This window comes from Podarcis filfolensis, assembly GCF_964270895.1.
Source record: "Podarcis filfolensis genome assembly, chromosome: 10".
Taxonomy (NCBI): Eukaryota; Metazoa; Chordata; class Lepidosauria; order Squamata; family Lacertidae; genus Podarcis; species Podarcis filfolensis.
The window spans coordinates 19,226,327-19,247,487 of record NC_139612.1 but is presented as its reverse complement, the minus strand read 5'-3'; the positions used below and the strand labels follow the sequence as shown (position 1 = coordinate 19,247,487).

Below are 21,161 nucleotides of genomic sequence, written 5' to 3'. Positions count from 1 at the left end.
GGGTATAAATAATATATTATTATTATTACTATACCCACATGAAAAGAGGGGTCTGTGACAGCATTGCGAAAGAGGCCAGATCCGAAGAGTGAACCATCATGTCAATTGCCTACCATGCTTTATGAAGTGATTTAAAGCCACCCCCATCTGTTGGGTGAATCCAGGGGCATAGTGTGGGGGTGGGGGCTGTGGCCCTGGGCACGCAATTTTTGAGCGAGCACAAGCCAGGCACTCCCATGCAGGTTCCCCCAGTGTGGCCTGGCTTTGTGCTCCTCTCTGCCTGCCAAGGGCAATGTCAGCCAGCCAGGCTCTCCCCTACATAGGCGGGCAGGTGGCCTCACTTTGCCCCTGTGGGGGTCAGTCTGGTGGTGTCAGCTTCGAAAGCTTGGCTGACGCGGCCCTGGCTAGAGCATGCCCCTCTCCTGGCATGCATGTCTGCACCCACCCCAGTGTCAGGGGCTGGACTGAGGAGTAATGGTGGGAGCCACCCCCCACTGTTCTGAACCTTCCCAAGGGCAGGAGGAGAGTATAGATTTAGAACAGTGGTTTGCAGAGGGGCATAGTCCAGAGAGGAAAAGCTGGGAAATACTGGGGGAGGAACAGCTAGAAGAGGAAATACCAGCTGGCAGATTCAGTGTCCTTAGACAGCATTCCTGGCTCCCCTTCCCCTAAGACTAGACAGGCTTTGAAAGTGATAGAACAGAAAGCGCGGCGGCAACAAGCTCAGATTTCCCAATGTAGGAGTGATGTAGATTAATGGGGATGGAGGGGGTGAACCTTTACAGGGAGCAACACCATTTCTATTGGGATACACATTTGTTTGTCTATCGCTGTGATTAGAAACTAACGGGTAAGAACTCTCCTTTCGTTTGATTGGCTTATTTACTGCCACCGGAAGAGGGATCCGATTCCCCGAAGCCTGACACCCAGGCAACCAACAACCAATGCCACACCGCTGGATTAATCCTTCCACTTTCACACAAGGCTGCCCAACTCAAACATCCACAGGAGTCCCAGAAATGGTAGCATTTGTACAGCAATTTCTGAAATTGCCCACGTACCTTTTGACGCATGCTTCTATCATATCGCTGGCCATGAGTTTCAGCCTCTGTTCTAAGTGGTGGGCAAATTCTGGCTCTGGCCAATGAAGGTCAAAAACGAACATCTGCAGTGCGTCAAGTTTCCAGAAAAGATCTTCTGACGTTGCTGACCCGTTGCTACAACAACAAATCATTCAAGGCATTGTTTGAATTACAGCGCTAGAGAAAACAGAGCCCTCCCCTCTTTTAAGCACTGGAACTGGGTGTTTTTTTACAAGAACATAAAAGCAGCTCTGGCAACATTATCATTTTGTTATGCCTATTGGACCGTCCAGTATTCCAACAGTTTTATCTGATGTGGCACAAATAGTGCCTTGGTAGCAATGGCTAGAAACGGTGTCTTGCCAAGCAACAGCTTGGCAGGAGGGCGCCATCTTGTAATGGGGTAGGAGAGCCAAAAACAATGCCAATATATTTCGCATCTGGCAACCAATGCACCTCTTGGGTTTCAAAGTATCAAAGTTCAGTTCTGTTCATCTTTGGGGGTTGGAGACAGAACCCAAAAATGCACAGGTCACATTAATTCAATAATTTAAAAAGATTTGCCAAGCCCCTAAGCTAGTACAGTGATACCTCGGGTTAAGAACTTAATTCGTTCTGGAGGCCTGTTCTTAACCTGAAACTGTTCTTAACCTGAGGTACCACTTTAGCTAATGGGGCCTCCTACCTCCGCTGCGTGATTTCTGTCCTCATCCTGAAGCAAAGTTCTTAACCCGAGGTACTATTTCTGGGTTAGCGGAGTCTGTAACTTGAAGCGTCTGTAACCTGAAGCATCTGTAACCTGAGGTACCACTGTATACAACAGGAGGCTTATGTTCATACTTATAGAGTTAATGCTAAATATATAACTTCTGGTAAATGAATCACCATAGCCGCTAAAGGGCCCTGAAAATTTGTGTCCCGGGCTTTTTAGACTCGTCTACCCATGCACTATCTAAAAACCAAAGGGGTGCATTGGTTGCAAGATGTGATTCCTTCCCCCCAGCTTTCCTACCCCATTATTATGACTTAATGTACTTTCAGTGGTTTGGCTGCTTTGTTGCTACACAACTTAGACCCATGCACATATTGCCTCTCCAAATTCTTTTATTATTATTATTATTATTATTATTATTATTATTATTATTATTAATTATTATTTTGACAAAGTAATAATCATAAATAAATAAGGATAAAAATGTGCACCCCACCACCGAGATAATTTCATTGTAACTATCCAACCCCCCAAAATTTCAACACCTCTTGTGACGGTTTGACCCCTTTCCGTTTTAAGAGTACAAATTCTACAAACACCCTCCATATCTCCTCAAAATCATTTAACCTGCCTATTCCCCGTCTTACCTTAATGGCACATGTAAATTTATCATTAACAGCTATATCCTACACCTCTTTATACCATTCTTCCATTTTATATTCTGCTTGCCCCTTCCAATTCCTGGCTATAATAATTTGTGCAGCTGTCAATAAATTTGTGAGCAAGCCTGTGAACCTTCCACCCCATTGTAAGTTGATAATAATGCTACCTCTGGACTTCTGGTCAGCTTTAACCCAGTGATTTCTGTTACCTCCTTAAACACCCTTTGCCAAAAAATTTGTACATATTTACACCGCCTCTCCTAATTCTGTGCCCTATCTGCGAGCAGAGAAATTGGGAGGGGAAACCATTTAACTGAACCTTTTTCTAGGAAGAGGAGGAGAAATTCTCCAGCAGTTTCTCCAGGGCAAAACTCATCATGGAACCAAGTCTGACTGATATAGTCAAGAAGCCAGATGAGAGTGATGGCAATGTTTCTGCCTTCTCTACGTCTTGAGAAGGGAGTGGCAGCAATGGTGGCAGGAAGGGCAGTTTCTGCTAGCACATTGACCATGGCCACCTCCCTGCCCTTTGCAACCTGCAGTCAAGCTGGTGTCAGTATCAGTTCACTATTCACCTTTGCATCTGGGCTTTAGAGAACTAACATGAAAAGGCCCAAAGAGCTACCCGTGTATCTGGGATGGATTCAGGTTCAAGGAGACCACTGGATGAACCCAAAATTCTGCAGGTTGTACATTACGTTCTGCCTGGGGTGTCTGTTTCTGGGCAAGGAAGAGGCTATGCAAGCTTTGAGGATCATGTAAGGTACCTTTGTAAAGGGACCCCTGACCGTTAAGTCCAGTCGCAGACGACTCTGGGGTTGCGGTGCTCATCTCGCTTTACAGGCCAAGGGAGCCGCCGTTTGTCCGCGGACAGTTTTTCCGGGTCATGTGGCCAGCATGACTAAGCCGCTTCTGGTGCAACAGAACACCAAAACCAGAGCAGTGCATGGAAACGCCATTTACCTTCCCGCTGGAGCGGTACTTATTTATCTACTTGCACTTTGATGTGCTTTTGAACTGCTAGGTTGGCAGGAGCTGGGATCGGACAACGGGAGCTCACCCAAACGCGGGGATTTGAACCGCCGACCTTCTGATCGGCAAGGCCTAGGCTCTGTGGTTTAGACCACAGCGCAACCCACTCCCTTGAGGGTCATACCAGATTGAAAAATGTCTGCAAGGAAAAATCTGACACTTGTGATAAAAGTCTTGCATGGTATAATGTCTGTTACACCCATTATTTGAATTTGGCCTGTACATTACATACCCACCCTAAGATAAGGCAACCAAATTTATGGAAGGATAAAGGTTGAATAAGCCAAAAAGTCAGCTTAATGTTTGTCTGTGCTCTGTGATGATCAAATGTAGCTTCATCTGTAAAAGCAGAATTAAGCCAACCAATTTTTGCGTGATGTCCAATATTTTTAAAAAATTATGTATCAGTTTCCCAACAGGCCTAATTAAAAAATGAAGAAATTATTTTCTCTCAAATGCTGTTAAAATAATCCTATGCATAACCATTTCCTGTTAGCCATTTAAACTGGCTTTCACCAATTACAGTAAAAGCTACAATAGCCGCTGATTCATGAAATGTCAAAAACACCCAGTAATCAATGCCTCTTATGGTTTTTATGACACAAAGTCACAATAACTTTATTTGTTCTTTCATTTGGGAATTTGCACAACAATATTCACAGAAGGATTTTTTTTGGGGGGGGGGAGATGATGGACACAGGAAGGAAAGCTGCAGCAACACAAAGAAACAATGTGTTCCTAGCAATGCAGCAATTTTGTCACTGGATATGTTTGGTTGCGCGAATAAAATTCTCCCAGGGATAAGAGGCTTTGACACTGATAATGCTACAATAGTCTATGGAAACGCTGCGTAATTTATCTGCGCTGATCACGATGCAGTATCTGCACTAGGACTTGTCTCTCCCTTTGGCACAAAGTTCTTGTAATTCAAACGTATGATAAATTGTCACTTTTCAAAAAGATTTTAATCTTTGACAACTGCTTTATATAAAGCAAAGGTGGATACGCTATTCTTACTCCCCCGGCACAGAATGAAACTGTTTGCATTTCAAAGTACTGCAACATTAATGTCACTGCGATCTGTGAAGGATCTCAACTACTGTACTCAACAGTGGTGCAGAGAAGGCTTGCTCTGTGGTGGCACCTATTTTATGAGATGACCTCCACTTGGAGATCAGGTGGGCATCAACAGTTGCGTGTTTCTGCCGGCAACTGAAAATGTACCTCTTCACCCAAGCTTCTCCCGGCTAACTCCTAATATCTCTGGCTACTGCATAAATGACGCAGAAACTTTACAGTTGTTTTACTGATACAGCTTTTATTGCTGTCCTGTTTGTTTCATTGTCATGGCATTTCTTTGAAATAATGGGTGGAGGGCAGATCACTTTAATAAAGAAATAAGATAAATCACAACTGTGTATAACCAAGGAGAGAATTACGCTTCTCTACCTGGCTGTAGGAATATTCGTCTTTCTTATGCTTATGAACAAGGGTGCTGCTCCTACCACATTGCGGACACCGCAATTTTAGCTCACACTCCCAAGTAGTGACCTGTTGAGTTTTCCTCTGACATGCATCCCATAGGAATGTTAGCTAGCCCTTACAGGACCCGCTCATGTTCCTGAAAATTCAAAAACAAGCCTCACAGCCAAGCATAATTCAGTGTGCTTTTCATGTCTAGCCAAGCGGTCCTCTGTGTTGGCCTCTCGAGGGACCAATCAAGCAAAAGACTGAATGCTACGCAAAGCGTTTTGCTCTCTTAATACCTCCTCCACCTTAATCCACAATGCCCCAAATGTGCCATTAAAGAGACGGACCAGCAAAAACAAGCGAAAACAAAGTAATTATGTTCTTGGGGCTGTGCAATGATAGATAAGAACACACACTCCCTGTTTCTACCCATACAAAGGGGGGGTATCCATTTTGTGTGAATGGAAAGGCCAGCAGACAAGCTATACCGTATGCAAACAACTCATACTTCTATTACAAATAAAGCACATTAAATAAAACATGTAAAATTTGATTCTGGAGGAATCAGAGATACTACTTTTAATAGGTATAAGTATATTTGGCAAACTATATTTAGTTCACCATAGCTGAGTACAGCTAGATGAATAGTGCAACCGTATGCATGTCTACTCAGAAGTAATAATAATAATAATAATAATAATATCTTATTATTTGTACCCCGCCCATCTGGCTGGGTTTCCCCAGCCACTCTGGGTGGCCTCCAACAAAGATTATAAATACATCAAAATGTCACACATTAAAAACTTCCCTGAACAGGGAATCCCCTCTGAGTTCAATGTCCTAGGTGTATATGTGTATATATATGTGTGTGTGTTTGTGTGTGTGTGTGTTTCTAGATTCAGGTAGGTAGCTGTGTTGGTCTGACACGGTCAAAATAAATTTAAAAAATCAAAAAATCGTCCAGTAGCACCTTAGAGATCAACCAAGTTTGTTCTGGGTATGAGCTTTGATGTAGTATCTGAAGAAGTGTGCATGTACATGAAACAAACTTAGTAGGTCTCTAAGGTGCTACTGGATGATTTTTTAAAATTTTTAAATTTATATATATGTGTGTATACAGTGGTGCCCCGCAAGACGAACGCCTCGCAAGACGAAAAACCCGCTAGACGAAAGCGTTTTCCGTTTTGGAGGTGCTTCGCAAAGCGAATTTCCCTATGGGCTTCCTTCGCAAGACGAAAGCCCATAAGGAAATCTCCAGGACAGCGGGGAAGCGCAGCGTGTCTTCCCCACTGTCCTCAGACCTCCTCCGAAGGCTGGCGGTGGGGCAGAGAGACCTCCTCCCGCCGCCAGCCTTTGGAAGGCTGCTCCGAAGGCTGGCGGTGGGGCGGGGAGACCTCCTCCCGCCGCCAGCCTTTGGAAGGCTCCTCCGAAGGCTGGCGGTGGGGCGGAGAGACCTTCTCCCCGCGCCAGCCTTCGGATGGCTGTCCTGAAGACTTGCGGTGGGAGGAGGGTTTTCCTTCCCACCGCCAACATTCAGAATGCTGTTCTGAATGTTGGCAGTGGGGAGGAAAAACCCTCCTCCCACCGCAAGCCCCGGGAACAGAGGAGAAGCACTGCGCGCCTTCCTCTCTGTTCCCGTACCTGTCCTGAAGGCTTGCGGTGGGGAGAAAAGCCATTCTCTGCACCGCCAGCCTGGCAAGTAGTCTCCATAGGAACGCATTAATTGATTTTCAATGCATTCCTATGGGAAACCATGCTTCGCAAGACGAAAAACTCGCAAGAAGAAAAAACTTGCGGAACGAATTAATTTTGTCTTGCGAGGCACCACTGTACATAGGAGGCAACTCCTAGGGGCCGAGGTCCCTTTGCCCCCCAATAAAATATCTGAGGCCACCTAAAAAAGTTGGTAGACATTACCATTAATATGGTGTGTATGAGACCATGTCATGTGATCAATTATGTGGGCTGGGGCTTACCTGTCCCCCAATATTTCATTCAAATTGGCACCCCATGTGCGTGCATGTGTATGAATAACTGTAACCTAAAATGTACAGTAAATTGCGTTGAGCAATCTATACCTCTATAAAAGGTTCGCAATTTAATTTTTAGAATAGGAAGACTCTGCAAGGTTTAAAACATATAAGCAGTAAACCAATAGAAATTAGCTGATATTCTGAGCAAGCAGTAACTTTTCAATTCTCCAATGTTTTTTTTAAGAATCTATTTTATTATTAGAGCCCAGTGGTAAAACACACTTGTTGCATGCCAAAGATCCCTGGCAACTCTGGATTAGGGATGAGTGGGAACAGGTCTAAGAAAAAGCTTTTACTAGCCAGAGACGACAGACCAATGTTCTGACTCCTCCGTATGAGGCAGTTTCTGTCGTTCATATTTTTGAGCTTCACAGACAAGCCAGAGTTTGTCTTTGTCTCGATAAGGCACAGTTGCCAATTCTTTGACTTAGCTCCCTGTCAATGAGTGACAACACTCTCTGCATAATCCCAGCGCCAGTGTCAAGCATTGGCATTGTCAAGCACTTTGCTGGAGCCCACATCCCAGTAGAGGCCTGTTGCTAATTCCCGGAGCCTCTTGGCTCTGCTGCTCCTTCTCTTTGCTGTTGCTGACAATTCACCTGAGCTCTCTGAACAAGCAAGCAAGCAAGCGCCCTAGCAGTGAGAAGCACATAGAGAAGCCTCTGAGGCCTTTGCATGTCTTGCCTCTACTCTCTGGGAGGTGGTACATTCTGGGCCCAGAGGCAGAGGCAAGAGAATAGACACTGCCAATAGCAGCTTGGGGGGAGGCGCTGAAAGCACCTTGCCCAAAAGATCCCAATTCCAGATGATGCCCAGGCTATTTAGATACCGTATTTTCCCGTGTATTAGACAGGGTTTTTTGACTCAGAAATCATGTCCGTTTCCGAGCACAATTCAAAGTGTTGGTGCTGACCTTTAAAGCCCTAAACAGCCTCGGTCCAGTATACCTGAAGGAGCATCTCCACCCCCATCGTTCTGCCTGGACGCTGAGGTCCAGCGCCGAGGGCCTTCTGGCAGTTCCCTCACTGTGAGAAATGAGGTTACAGGGAACCAGGCAGAGGGCCTTCTCGGTAGTGGCGCCTGCCCTGTGGAGCGCCCTCTCACCAGATGTCAAGACAATAAAAAACTAAACAGGTAGCCCTGTTTAGGGAGGTTTTTAATGTCTGACGCTGTATTGTTTTTAATATTCAGTTGGAAGCCGCCCAGAGTGGCTGGGGAAACCCAGCCAGATGGGCGGGGTATAAATAATAAAAGAAAGAAAAAAGAAACTGGGGTTGTCCAATACACGGATAGTGGCATGGGGGGGGGGGAGAGAAGCGGCGTGGTGCCAGCCAGTTAGTTGGCAGGGGTGCGGCTTCCCCTGATGCTGTAGTGAGCAGCGAGCAATCTGGGGGGGGGGGTTTCCTGTCCGCAGCTGTGTGGGGAGAAGCTACACGCCACCAGCCAGCTCGTTGGTGGGAGCGCAACTTCCCACATGCCGCTGCGCGCGGCAGGCACTCCCTGAGTCGTTTCCCGCGTGCGGCGATACCGGGGGAGGTTGCGCTCCTCCAAGCCATCCAATTGGTGGGAGCGCAAGCTCCTCCGGTGTCGCCACACACGGGAAACGATCTAGGGAGTGTTTCCTGCCCGCAGCTGCATGGGGAGAGAGGCTCAACAACTTTCGGCCATCTCTCCTCATTTTCTTAAAACTGAGTCCCTCAAAATGGTTTGTGTGTGTGTGTGTGTGTGTGTGTGTGTGTGTTATACATGGGGGCGTCTTATAGACGGGAAAATACGGTAAATGAGGTTGGGTGGGCGGTACTCATTTTAATTTATTTTTAAGCAATGGAAAAGAAGATTATTTGGAAAATGTAAAATTGCATGCATGCCTAATATCTGCAGTTCTGGGGATTAGCTTTTCATCCCCCGGTTCCAACAGACACTTCCCCTGTCCCTCTTCTGGAGAAGGTCCTCCCTCAGGGTGACTAAGGGCGGTTCTATTCCAAAACCACATCTAAACCCAGAATGAAATGGGTCTTGATATTCAGTTTCCTCCAAGAGTACCTGCACCACCACCATCTTGAGCAACTTGCCCTTCAAAGGGGTATTAGCAACTGGGAAGTAGAGTTGGAACAATCTCCCCCTTGGTCTCCTAGAACACGCAGAGAACTGAAAAGGCCAGGTAAGAGAATGGTTGTGCACAGACACGCTCCCCTGGCGAGGAGGGGACTGAGGCAGCTGGGGGAAGGCAGGGACGTCCAGATCTCACAACTGCTTCATTGGGCCAACTGCTTCATTGGGAAGGGCTGTTGGGATCACTAGGCCTGCAATGTTTTGGTTTTTTCAAAGTTAACCACATGGACACTGTGTTTATTTTTATTGCTGACCTACTCTTGTCTCTGGCTCCTGACAATAGGCCTCAAAAACTTAAACTGATCTCATGAAATAGGTCTCCGCAGTGCGCTGGATGCCCCAGGTACTGTTTGAGCAGTGGCACACAGAAGGGCATAGAGGCAAAGTGGTCACAGTGACCTACTGGTGGTTCTAAGAATTGACTGGCGCAGAAGCACACCAAAAAAAGCCTCAATGGAAAATCTACCTGTAGACGATCACACACTCTACTGAGCGCCCGGTATTCCTCAAGAAAAGTCTCTCACCACTTGCATTCTAGAATCCATCTGGACAGCTTCGGTGTGGAGCACTCCTGTTTAGTGCTATTTTGGTTACACATTTCTTATTCATACCCCGCCCATCTGGCTGAGTTTCCCCAGCCACTCTGGGCAGCTCTCAATCCAATATTAAAAACACAATACAGCTTCCCTAAACAGACCAATCACCTCCGAACATCGAAATAGAGATAATAATACAGTGGTACCTCGGGTTAAGTACTTAATTCATTCTGGAGGTCCGTTCTTAACCTGAAACTGTTCTTAACCTGAAGCACCACTTTAGCTAATGGGGCCTCCCACTGCCACCGCGGCACCGGAGCACGATTTCTGTTCTCATCCTGAAGCAAAGTTCTTAACCCAAGGTACTATTTCTGGGTTAGCGGAGTCTGTAACCTGAAGCATATGTAACCAGAGGTACCAATGTAGAGGCAAGGCAGCAAAGAGTAATGGAACCAGAAATGGGCCATTGCTTGTAAATGTGCTATAAACTTTGATTTAGTACTAGGTATGAAAGATGGATCATACTGGTGTAAAAACCTTTTCCTCCAAGCATTCCTAAAAATAACCATTTGTTTGCTGAATGTATGTCATGGAGAGCCTTCCACCTCCCCCCCCCAAAAAAAATCCTCTCTCTGCTATACAGTGGTACGTCAGGTTACATACACTTCAGGTTACATACACTTCAGGTTACAGACTCCGCTAACCCAGAAATAGTACCTTGGGTTAAGAACTTTGCTTCAGGATGAGAACAGAAATCGTGTTCCAGCAGTGCGGTGGCAGCGGGAAGCCCCATTAGCTAAAGTGGTACCTCAGGTTAAGAACAGTTTCAGGTTAGGAACGGACCTCTGGAATGAATTAAGTACTTAACCCGAGGTACCACTGTAATGCTTAATTGAGAAGTTCTTCATTTAAACTACAAAAGCTCCTCTGAATCTGCTTTAAAAAACAACAACAGGGACATAATCTCCGACAGCCAGTAGCTAATTAAGTGAGATTTGAACTCGATTAATTTTGGCAGTGTCCTATTACGAGGGAATCCAGAAAAGCCAGAGAAAAATAACGCAAACCAATTGCTGTTGCTGCTATTTTCAAAAATCTTTTAGCACATGCAGTGGATTAGTAATAACATGCCAAAACACGAAGAGCTATTGACATTAAAAAAAAAAAAAGCAACAACCCCACCATACTGAAGTACAATAATTTAAAGTGTTTCCACACTGCTTATTAACTAAATAGCAGCAATTATGTAATTAAGGGTGATGACTGCTAAATGTACCACAACAAACCTTTGCCTAGTTAATTTTAAGCTACATCCTACTGAGATTTTACACACCAAAAAGCACAACCCAATGACATTCCATGCTTGGCTTTCAACCAAAAAGCTGCAATTTCCAACCAAATGATCACAAAACACCATGCAGTCCAAATACAGCTGTACATGACATCAGTAAGGCCGTGCAGAGCTGACACACACACTCAACGTTTAAAGATCAGTCAAGAATACACACGTGGAATCATATAAAGAAGCCATCCAGGTTGGTGTTGAAAAACTAGGTATCTGTGGAAGATTAAGAGGCAAACTTGGAACTTTTGGAAGAGCTACATTGGGAAGACTGTTGGTGATGGTCCTGCAGAGAAATAGACAACGTAGGAGCACAAGAAAAATAGATTGTAAAAAGGAAAGCTCGAGGAGTAGGTGCAAACCAAATGGGGACCAAATTTGGCATAGGGCCTTCCGGAAACACTTACTTGACAGGCTGCCATGATTCTTGTTCAAGACCTCTGTGAAGGGACTGGGCAATGGAGGACTCCATGAGATCAATGTAGCGGATGACCAAGGGAACAAAAATCTCTTGCAAGTGCTTGTGAAACTTTCCATTGCACAAAAGTGCTTGAAAAACAAACAGACAAAAAAAAAAAAAAAGGTTGCAATTATTTCCCTAGCTTTGGTTACGACAGGATTTAAAGGTGACACGACGTGCTGACGGCATTCCGCCAGAGGTTACTTAAACACCTTAATTATAAATACTTGTGTTATGAGGGAACCATAACAGCAATCTAATGTCACGTTTTGTGGTGTTTACTGCCATAGTTATTGATATTCTTCAATAAAAATGTGCGCAGCAAGTCATAAATACTGGTTTATTAGTGCTTTTAACATTAACTAGATATTGTTGTTGTTATCATCATCTACAATTATTAGTATACTGCAGGTCTCAGGGAAGTTGACAACATAAAAACACAATACGAAAATACAAAACAAAAACAACCCAGTAATCTCCACGTCCCCAACATATTTTAAAAGGGCATTGGGTGTCAATCAATCAGCCAAAGGCCTGGTTAAAGAGGAACATCTTCGCCTGGCTCCTAAAGGTGTATAATGAAGGTGCCAGGCGGATTTCCCTGGGGAGAGCATTCCACAAACAGGGAGTCACTGCAGAAAAGGCCCATTCTCACGATGCCACCTTCTGGACCTCTTTTGGAGGAGGCGCAAGAAGGAGCACCCCAGAAGATGATCTGAGGGTCCAGGTAGGTTCATACGGAGAGAGGAGGTCCTTAGGGTATAGCGGCCCTGAGTCATTTAAAGCTTTATAGGACAAAACCAGCACTTTGAATCGGGCCCAGAAACTAACTGGTAGCCAGTGCAGTCAAACCATCAGTGCTGAAACTGTCTTGCCTCGGTGAGCAACCTGGCTGCTGAATTCTGCACTAGCTGAGGTTTCCGAACCGTCTTCAGAGGCAGCCCTGCATATAATGTCTTGCAGTAATCTAACCTCGAGGTTACCAGAGCCTAAATAACAGTAGTTAGGCTACCCCTGGGGGACTAGCAATGGAGATAAAGGTGTGTCCCACCCACACAAGTACAGGGGTACCTCTGGATGCAAACGGGATCCGTTCCAGAGCCCCGTTCGCATCCTGAGCAGAACACAACCCGCATCTGCGCGGGTCGCAATTCGCCGCTTCTGCGCATGCACGTGACATCATTTGAGCATCTGTGTATGCGCGAGCGGTGAAACCCGGAAGCAAGCCGTTCCGTTACTTCTGGGTCGCTGCAGAATGCAACCTGAAAACGCTCAACTTCAAGCATATTTAACACGAGGTATGACTGTATTTCCACTTATGCAGTGAACTTCCCTCCCTTCCCTTCTCCCCACGTGTCCCGACACACCCCAATCTGCTCCGAAGAGTTGAGCAACACCCCCACCTGAACCAATTTGGGAGGCGTTCAGGGCGAGAAAAGCGAAGAGAAGTTCTGTTGCACTAGCGGAAGTCCTTAAGCAAACTGGGTGACTTAGGGATATAATCCTATTCACACAGGATTCGATCCAGAAAGACCCTGTTTGCACATGCTTTTGATTCGCCTGCTTGGAGGTGAACACATTTTGGATCAGGAGATCTGGCATAAGCTAACGCCATTTACAATTCATATGTTAAAAAATGAACTGAAGCGCTTCCTAATTTGCCAACTGCCTTGTTGAGGCCGTGATCCTGTGCAGACTGATTTGAATGCACGCCCCACTGAACTCAATGGAACCTCTAGTGAGTGTGCATAGGATTGTGCCCCAAGTGCATTTTCCGATGTGGAGCTGCAAGTTGTCGTTGTTGTTATTAATATTAATACTATTTGAATTTATATACTGATCTATACACAGAGGTCTCAGGGAAGTTCACAAAAAAAGATCACAGTATATAAAATAAAAATGAAAGCAATAACCCAATAATATCCCCCCCAAAGAGCCACATTTTAAAAGGGTATGGGATGTTGATCAGGTCAACCAAAGGCCTAGTTAAAAAGGAACATTTTTGCCTGGTGCCTAAAGGTGTATAATGAAGGTGCCAGACGAACTTCCCTGGGGAGAGCATTCCACAGATGTGGAGCCACTGCAGAGAAGGCCCGTTCTCGTGTTGCCATCTTCCAGACGTCTGGAAGGAGGGCCTCAGAAGATGATCTCAGGGTCCGAGTAGGTTGCTCTCACCTGCTAACTTGATATGGATATTGGGCTGCAGGCGAAGCCTGAGCGACTCATTCCTGGTAGGGACTTATATCCCCCTGTGTTTCCTTCGCATTAACAGCGTTTGTTATTGAATAACATCTCGGAAAGAAACACGGTTTTTTTAAAAAAAGCAAAGCAGCAAAGCCAAGCTTCAGCCACCATATACATATTTTTGCACTTAGGTTCATTAAAGCCATCAAGGAAAAAAAAAACCATCTCCCAAAGCACCCACATTAGACCCAGTACACCTGCTCTCCAGACACCTCAGACTGTTGTTCTTATAACATGTCTTTTAAATGCCAGCAACTATCCATTGTTTCTCCCCGCTACGCTGCTGTGCTCCACACCTTTCCCTCTTCAACCTCTCATTCCCAACCTCACCTTGATCTCTCCCTACTATTCTCAGCTCCACAGCTTCTATGGACCTTGATCTGAGACCTGAAGGGAACACAGCTGAGACTGTATAATGTACATGCACCCTTGCTCCCCCTCCATTAGCTCTTGCGGTTTTTTTGTAGCTCGTTGTGCTATGCCATGGGTAGGCAAACTAAGGCCTGGGGGCCGGATCCGGCCCAATCGCCTTCTAAATCCCGCGGATGGTCTAGGAATCAGCATGTTTTTACATGAGTAGAATGTGCCCTTTTATTTAAAATGCATCTCTGGGTTATTTGTGGGGCCTGCCTGGTGTTTTTACATGAGTAGAATGTGTGCTTTTATTTAAAATGCATCTCTGGGTTATTTGTGGGGCATAGGAATTTGTTCATTATTTTCCCTTCAAAATACAGTCCGGCCCCCCACAAGGTCTGATGGACAGTGGACTGGCCCCCTGCTGAAAAAGTTTGCTGATCCCTGTGCCATGCTATGGCTCCTTATGAGCATATTGGTACGAATCTGCATCAGCCTGAGGATACATTTCCATGGGCTTATTTATGTTCCAATTTTGGGGAACCCTAACAGCGTTTCCGTGCGCTACTCTGGTTCGCCAGAAGCGGCTTAGTCATGCTGGCCACATGACCCGGAAGCTGTACGCCGGCTCCCTTGGCCCATAAAGCGAGATGAGCGCCACAACCCCAGAGTCAGTCACGACTGGACCTAATGGTCAGGAGTCCCTTTACCTTTTTTTAAAGCCCCACAAAAAGGTCAAGCTGAGAAGGCAGCCTGTCTGTACGGCTGCTCAGAAGGAAGACTTGCCAACACACATTCTTCCCTGTAGCATGTTAGAAAACAACAACCCCCACTTTCATCTCACAGTTTTATGTTCCAAAAAGGAAGCTTCGGCACTGTGTGCTTAATAATAATAATAATAATAATAATAATAATAATAATAATAATTTGTACCCCGCCCATCAGGCTGGGTTTCCCCAGAATCTCTGGGCGGCTCCCAACAGAATATTAAAACACGATAACACTTTAAAAACTTCCCTAAACAGGTCTGACTTCAGATGTCTTCTAAAAGTCAGATAGTTGTTTATCTCCTTGACATCTGATGGGAGGGCGTTCCACAGGGCGGGTGCCACTACTGAGAAGGCCCTCTGCCTGGTTCCGTGTAACCTCACTTCTCAACTCTCAGAACCATTTGAAAACCAAGGCGCAGCTTCCAATTGGCTGCAGGAGCTTCCTGCACTCAGTTGGAAGCCACGGAAGCCACGTCAGATGTTTGGCTTCCAAAAAACATTCACAAACTGGAACACTCACTTCCGGGTTTGCGGCGTTCAAGAGCCAATTTGTTTGGGAGCCAAGCCATTTGACAACCAAGGTACCACTGTACTTCATTACTCAGCAATCCTTATAACCACCCAGAAGTTAGTAAAGAGAGGTTGCCCCATCTATTCATGGCTCACCAGAGATTTGAACCAAATATTTCCTGCCTCATTCCATCACAGCAGCTAAAGTGGTCCCTAAAGATCAAATCACCAGCCAGTGTCACAAATAGCAAAATGATACCTTTTTTTGGTATGGTATGAGGAAGCTGCCCACCATAAGCATATCAAACAGAAGTGGATTGAATTATCAAATGGATTTACGGGCCTATTTATATAGATTTGCATAGGAATAGCAACATTAACACTCACTGGGATTTCCATCTAAATGTATGCAGATTTCTTACAGATGATGATATGCCGACATGGATTTAACACTAAGTAGACAGATGTGCATCAGAGTGTGAGGTTTAGCATCACTCCATATGGTCCAGTGGGAAGGATGAATATATGGCAACATATTATGCAAATTCCACCTCCACTCATTAAACATGGTAACGCTGAAGATAAGCATTTTAATGCTTGACCTTCATTCAAACTTGAGTTTCTACGTAGTGGTAGACCTTAACTACTTGACCTTTAGTCAAATATGGCTTTTTACTGAAGTCAAGGGCATACCTTCCAAATTACTTCATCTAATTTCAGTGTATATCTTATAAAACCATCCCAATCCTTCAAATTGAGCAAAAGAAAATTACAGTCTGACAAACTTTCATTGATATATTGGCCTCTAACCCATTAGGTAAATATACACACATGCAGTAAGCACAAACAGTCTTCTGAAGCTATCTTAGAAATGATGGCATTTTAGGTACTAGGGACAAAGTCAGTATATAGAGAAGAATCACATGGTATAGAAGACGGAAGCAATTCAAGGTTTTCTTTCTGCATTATTTGAAAGAGAGGGCCACCTATCAAATGTTTGCAATTCCACGGGAAATGAATTAGCTTCTCATCCAAGGAATTTCTAATATGGCACTGTGGTTATATACATGTGATAACAACACTACATCTGTTTCATTAAATAATCCAAAGGTTAAAATAATACTTAAAATGTTGGCAGGGTACTCATATCGGGTGTATCTGGAAACCATCTGCAGTTTCACAGATTTTGAGTTGACGGAAAGCTCTTGAGATAGTACAACATGCAGGTGTCAACCCTTCACGTTTCAAAGGCTGAAGATTAACTTCATCTACAATATGGGGACCTAACACTTCTGCCTTTCAAAAGAAACCCGAAAAATCATCTCTGATACTGGCCTCACCGAGAGAATAACCCAGTGGGATTTCCACCTCTTCATTTCCTAATGAGCCTTTTGATAATGAGAGGTAACTTTAACAGTCACTATGGGCTCTATTATGGCTAATTTGACTCCACTTCACTCTCCTTGTTAATTACTAACACTAGCCTTTTTATCCTCACGAGAACACACTCAAGGTTTTTTTTTTTGGGGGGGTGTCCATTTTTTAAAATTTATGTGGGGCTCTTTTTAAAGAGTTGGACATCTTCAGCAATAGATTTATACCTAGCAGTTCAGCCACAAATATTTATTAGTCGTTACATGAAGACTCTTTGTGACACCAGTCCCACAAGCATAGGGTATTCTGTCCGATGGTCTTAATATGCTAACTCTGTGAAAAGTCTGCATATTACAGACAAACTACATAGAATAGTGTATTTTATCTAGGAATCAATTCCTTGTAGAATAATTATTTGTAATCTGCTTCCATTTCTAGAGACAGAAGGGTTACTAGGAACTAGCGGGTTTGCTGATGGAAAAAATGTATTATTTTCTACAATTCCCCCCGCCCCCTTAGGTATCTTATTTACAACTCACAAAAGCTTTCAGGTGGCATAAATGGGATTCCCAAATGGTTCTCTTTGCGTGTTGAGTCCCACAATGCCACCCCCAAAAAATTCACACACCACACATCAATTTTTGTTTAAGGTTTTTGGCATAATTTTGGCCACAACTTTATTAAAATACAAAAAATGTGAGTGGTTGCTTAGGCATTGGTTATGACTATCTGTCGTTGCCCCAGGGACAGAGCTGACTTCCGGATTCCAACGGAAGCCAGCGTGGGAAACAAGTATTGGGTGAGGAAATGAAGCTGGGCATCAGTTCCTCACTTCTCACCCTCATGTTCCTGTGGGGCTTGCACGGCCCAAGTCTGATGCCAGGGACAAGGACGAAAAGAATGGCAAGCCCCTGGATTCCTTTAACGGAATTCCCTTTCCGCACCACCATTGGAGGGGTAGGCACTTACCCCTCCAACAACCAATTTTAACCAATGCCTAACCGCCAACCTTACAAGTTGTGATGATTTGCTACGCAGTAGGCAAAAACCAAATGGCACCAGCCAATCAGCCAGATGGCAAAATTCCTACCAGGCCCCTGCTCCAAGGCAGACGACCCCATGACAGGCATAGCAAGGTCAAGCGATCAAGAAACCCCCCCTATTAAAGGGAGGGTGGGCGGGTGATCCGGTGCAAAACGGCCAAGAGGATGCCCAGCCTCGGGCATCCTGTATTTAAAGACTCTGACCCCTCCTCCAAATTGGCAACAATCAAAACTCCCCAGCAACCCAATTTAACCACTTATGGCTTGGGTTCATCCCAAAACTGCCCAGCAACAGCAGGGTGGTTTGTATCCCCCAACCGCAACACATGCTCTCTGTTAGGGAGAACACACTTTGCCAGAAAGGATCATGTTCTCTATCTCTCAGTTAGAACAAGGGTGGAAAATGACACACAACTGTTAAAAAATGCTTCCCAAATCTGCTTTTTCTTGCTATTAACTCACCCCTCCCCAACATATCAGGGCTATTAGGTCTTTTAAAATGCCAGTGCTTTGAGTTCCCTCAGTAGCGCTTCATAACGTTGTTCATAATTACTTCATAATGAAAACGCATTTTCTATAGTTTAAATGAATTGTCTTCCTCCCTTGAAAGCTCCCCCCCCCATAATTATTTGAAGTAATTACATATTTAATTGACTGATGGGGAAAAAAGAATGTAAATCCAAGTCTTCCAGTTATCCATTTCTGGAGAGTCTGTGAGATGATCAGTACTGGTTGGTCAATGGTCTATGAAAAATCATGCGGAATTATTTTATCACTTATTCATTATTAAATTATTAAATACAACCATTCACAATAAAGGAGAGGAACCCGAAATGGTTGCATTCCATCTTGAACTATGTTCTAAAATGCAAAAAAACAACAACCCACAAACCTACATTTTTGTAAATTCTAAGTCAGCTGTGGAAATCAGTCTCTATCACTATATCCTTCAGATGACCAGCAAATAAAACAACACCATTAGAGGATAATTTGATAAAGAAAAAAATTTAAATAATTCAATTTGAAGCCGGAAATGGCAGGAGAAAGCTGGAGAGTCCTTGTGGACGTCAGTGAGGGCAGAGGAAGCCCAGAAGAGATTGGCGGTGCAGTAGGGCTTGTTTATGCTGATCAGCCTCCCCGCCTAACAGATGATGTGCAGGGATTGTACAACTGCTGCTGCTGCTCTCCTGCACATCCTTCAGCCTCCTGCCGGCCTCAGAGCTTCAATTCTAGTTGTGGATATTTTTGAGTGCACTATTTTTGGTCTGGATTAGGAGCGTGCGGCAGAGAGAGCATTTAAAGGGTGTTTAGAGGGTGCTCCCCACTTCATGCGATTTCACTTGCGCACACGGGGGCCAGAAATGTAACCCCCACTGGGTAAGGGGGGGCGCCTATATAAGTAAAGATTTTGAAATGAATCGTTGTGAAGTGCAACGTGGGAATATGCACGAGAGAGACATAGGCTTCATTTTTATGCCAAGGAGATCTGCCTTCTAAAATTTCTCCCGTGGAAAACGGTGGTACCTCGGTTTTTAAACGTAATCCGTTCCAGAAGACCGTTCGAGTTCCGAAACGTCCGAAAACTGAAAACTCAACATAGAAAACTCAATACAATAGGAAAGCTCAAAACGGAAGCCACACGGCATGTTCAACTTCCGAAAAGTGTTCAAAAACCGAAGCATTTACGTCCAAGTTTGTGGCTTTCGAGTTTCGAAACGTTAGTCAACAGAGACATTCGAAAACAGAGGTACCACTGTATTCCAATTCTGAATTTCTAGGGCAAGAAGAGATCTTTAGCCTTTCTGCCGCTCACATGCATCTGTTCTGCAGCACATAGTGGAACCAGAGCATGATTCTCTAACAGGGGATGTCCCAGGAATTATGATACTCCGTTCGGCAAGAAAAGTGTTAGAGCCACTCTGCACAGATATCTTATTAGCTTTTGCTAATTTAATATCATGGCTGTGTCCTGATTTCTATTTTAGTATATACATAATTGGCTGAGAGCTGTCTTGCAGCCCACACCTATGCATGTTTACTCTAAAGGAAGTCCATTGAGTCCACCAGGGCTTACTCCCATGTACCAGCACACAGGGTCACAACTTTCACAAATGTGAAAAGGCTAGGGTTAAATGAAATACATATGTTTACATAGATTTACACGATCTAGGCCAGCTCTGAACACTCGAAAAGCAAAATAATTCATAGCTGCAATTGATGTTATGATAGAACTAAACAGTTTAAAAAAAGCTTACGGTCATTTCGTAGGAAGTTGTTAAGCAACTGGAAAAGAGGAAAAGTATCCCAGGAGTCCTGTGGCTGTGCTTCCAGTGCGGAATCCATGTCAACCGTAAAAAGAGACCAAAATTTCTCCCCATGTTCAGCCAGCAAATCTGGCCACCAAGCAAATGCCTGCATCACAATTAAGACACAGTTTTAATTAAGAGAGAGTAGGAAGACAAATCAAATTTCCAAACACGGACACAAAATACGATGAAACTCACAAACGTGCATTTTCATGAAGCAATGGCAAGTTGTGTACATTCTGCTTAGGAAAAAAACCCCTTCATTAAGCAAAGTCATATTCTGCATTGTATATTACTTATGTGAAGAAGGAAGAGAGCATACCATATTTTTCCTTCTATTTGATGCGGTTTTTTGACTCAAAAATCATGTAAAAAAACTGGGGTCATCATATACACAGATAGTGGCATGGGGGGGGGGAGCTGTGGGCCGCCAGCCATCTGGTTGGTGGGCACGCAATTTCCCCCCATGCCGCACAGGAGGCGCACACTCTAGGGATCGTGTCCCGCAGCAGCATGGCATTTTCTTTAAATTTAGTCCCCCAAAATGGGGAGCGTCATATACAAGGGGGGTGTCTAATACACTGAAAAATACGGTATATTTCATTGAGGGCAGAAATGTTTCATTGGTTAAAAGCATTATGAGTAACGGCTTATGAAACTGATGGGCTAAGCTGAAATGGTGAAATTAACTGCCCAACTAAGAGGACATAATGATAAAGGAGAAATGCAGAGCATTGATGGGATTATCTATCAAAGGAGGCATAGGCAAATGTGGGCCTCCAGATGTTTTGGGACTACAACTCCCATCATCCCTAGCTAACAGGATCAGTGGTCAGGGATGATGGCAGTTGTAGTCCCAAAACATCTCGAAGGCCGAGTTTGCCTATGCCTGTACCAAAGTATTGCACATACATGATGTTGTTGGCAGGATTTGAAATATAAGTAGTGGATTACTGAAAGAACTAATGACAGTGAAGTTTGGATAATAAAAACACATGTATTGTAAACTAGCTAACAAAGAGAAGTACAAAACAAACATCAGGAAAGGTAGGGGGAAGTCAAGAAGAAATTTATACTGAAAATAATTGTATATGATGATAAATGTTTTGGAATATTTTT

General features: G+C 44.3%; 1 protein-coding gene across 16 annotated transcripts in view; it reads right to left on the bottom strand.

Moving 5' to 3' along the window:
• The window catches only part of CADPS2 (calcium dependent secretion activator 2), a 347,579-nt gene that overhangs the window by 51,629 nt on the left and 274,789 nt on the right, over window positions 1–21,161 (bottom strand). For 9 of the 16 annotated variants that reach the window (XM_083574323.1, XM_083574326.1, XM_083574325.1 and 6 more), the window contains 3 exons: window positions 19,992–20,148; window positions 11,389–11,530; window positions 1,062–1,217 (listed from right to left, as the gene is read on the bottom strand). In XM_083574323.1, the coding sequence (XP_083430449.1) occupies window positions 1,062–1,217; window positions 11,389–11,530; window positions 19,992–20,148 (455 nt within the window). Of the gene's footprint in view, window positions 1–1,061; window positions 1,218–11,147; window positions 11,268–11,388; window positions 11,531–19,991; window positions 20,149–21,161 lie in introns of all 16 variants that reach the window. The other 7 variants (XM_083574321.1, XM_083574330.1, XM_083574329.1 and 4 more) reach the window with 1 other exon arrangement.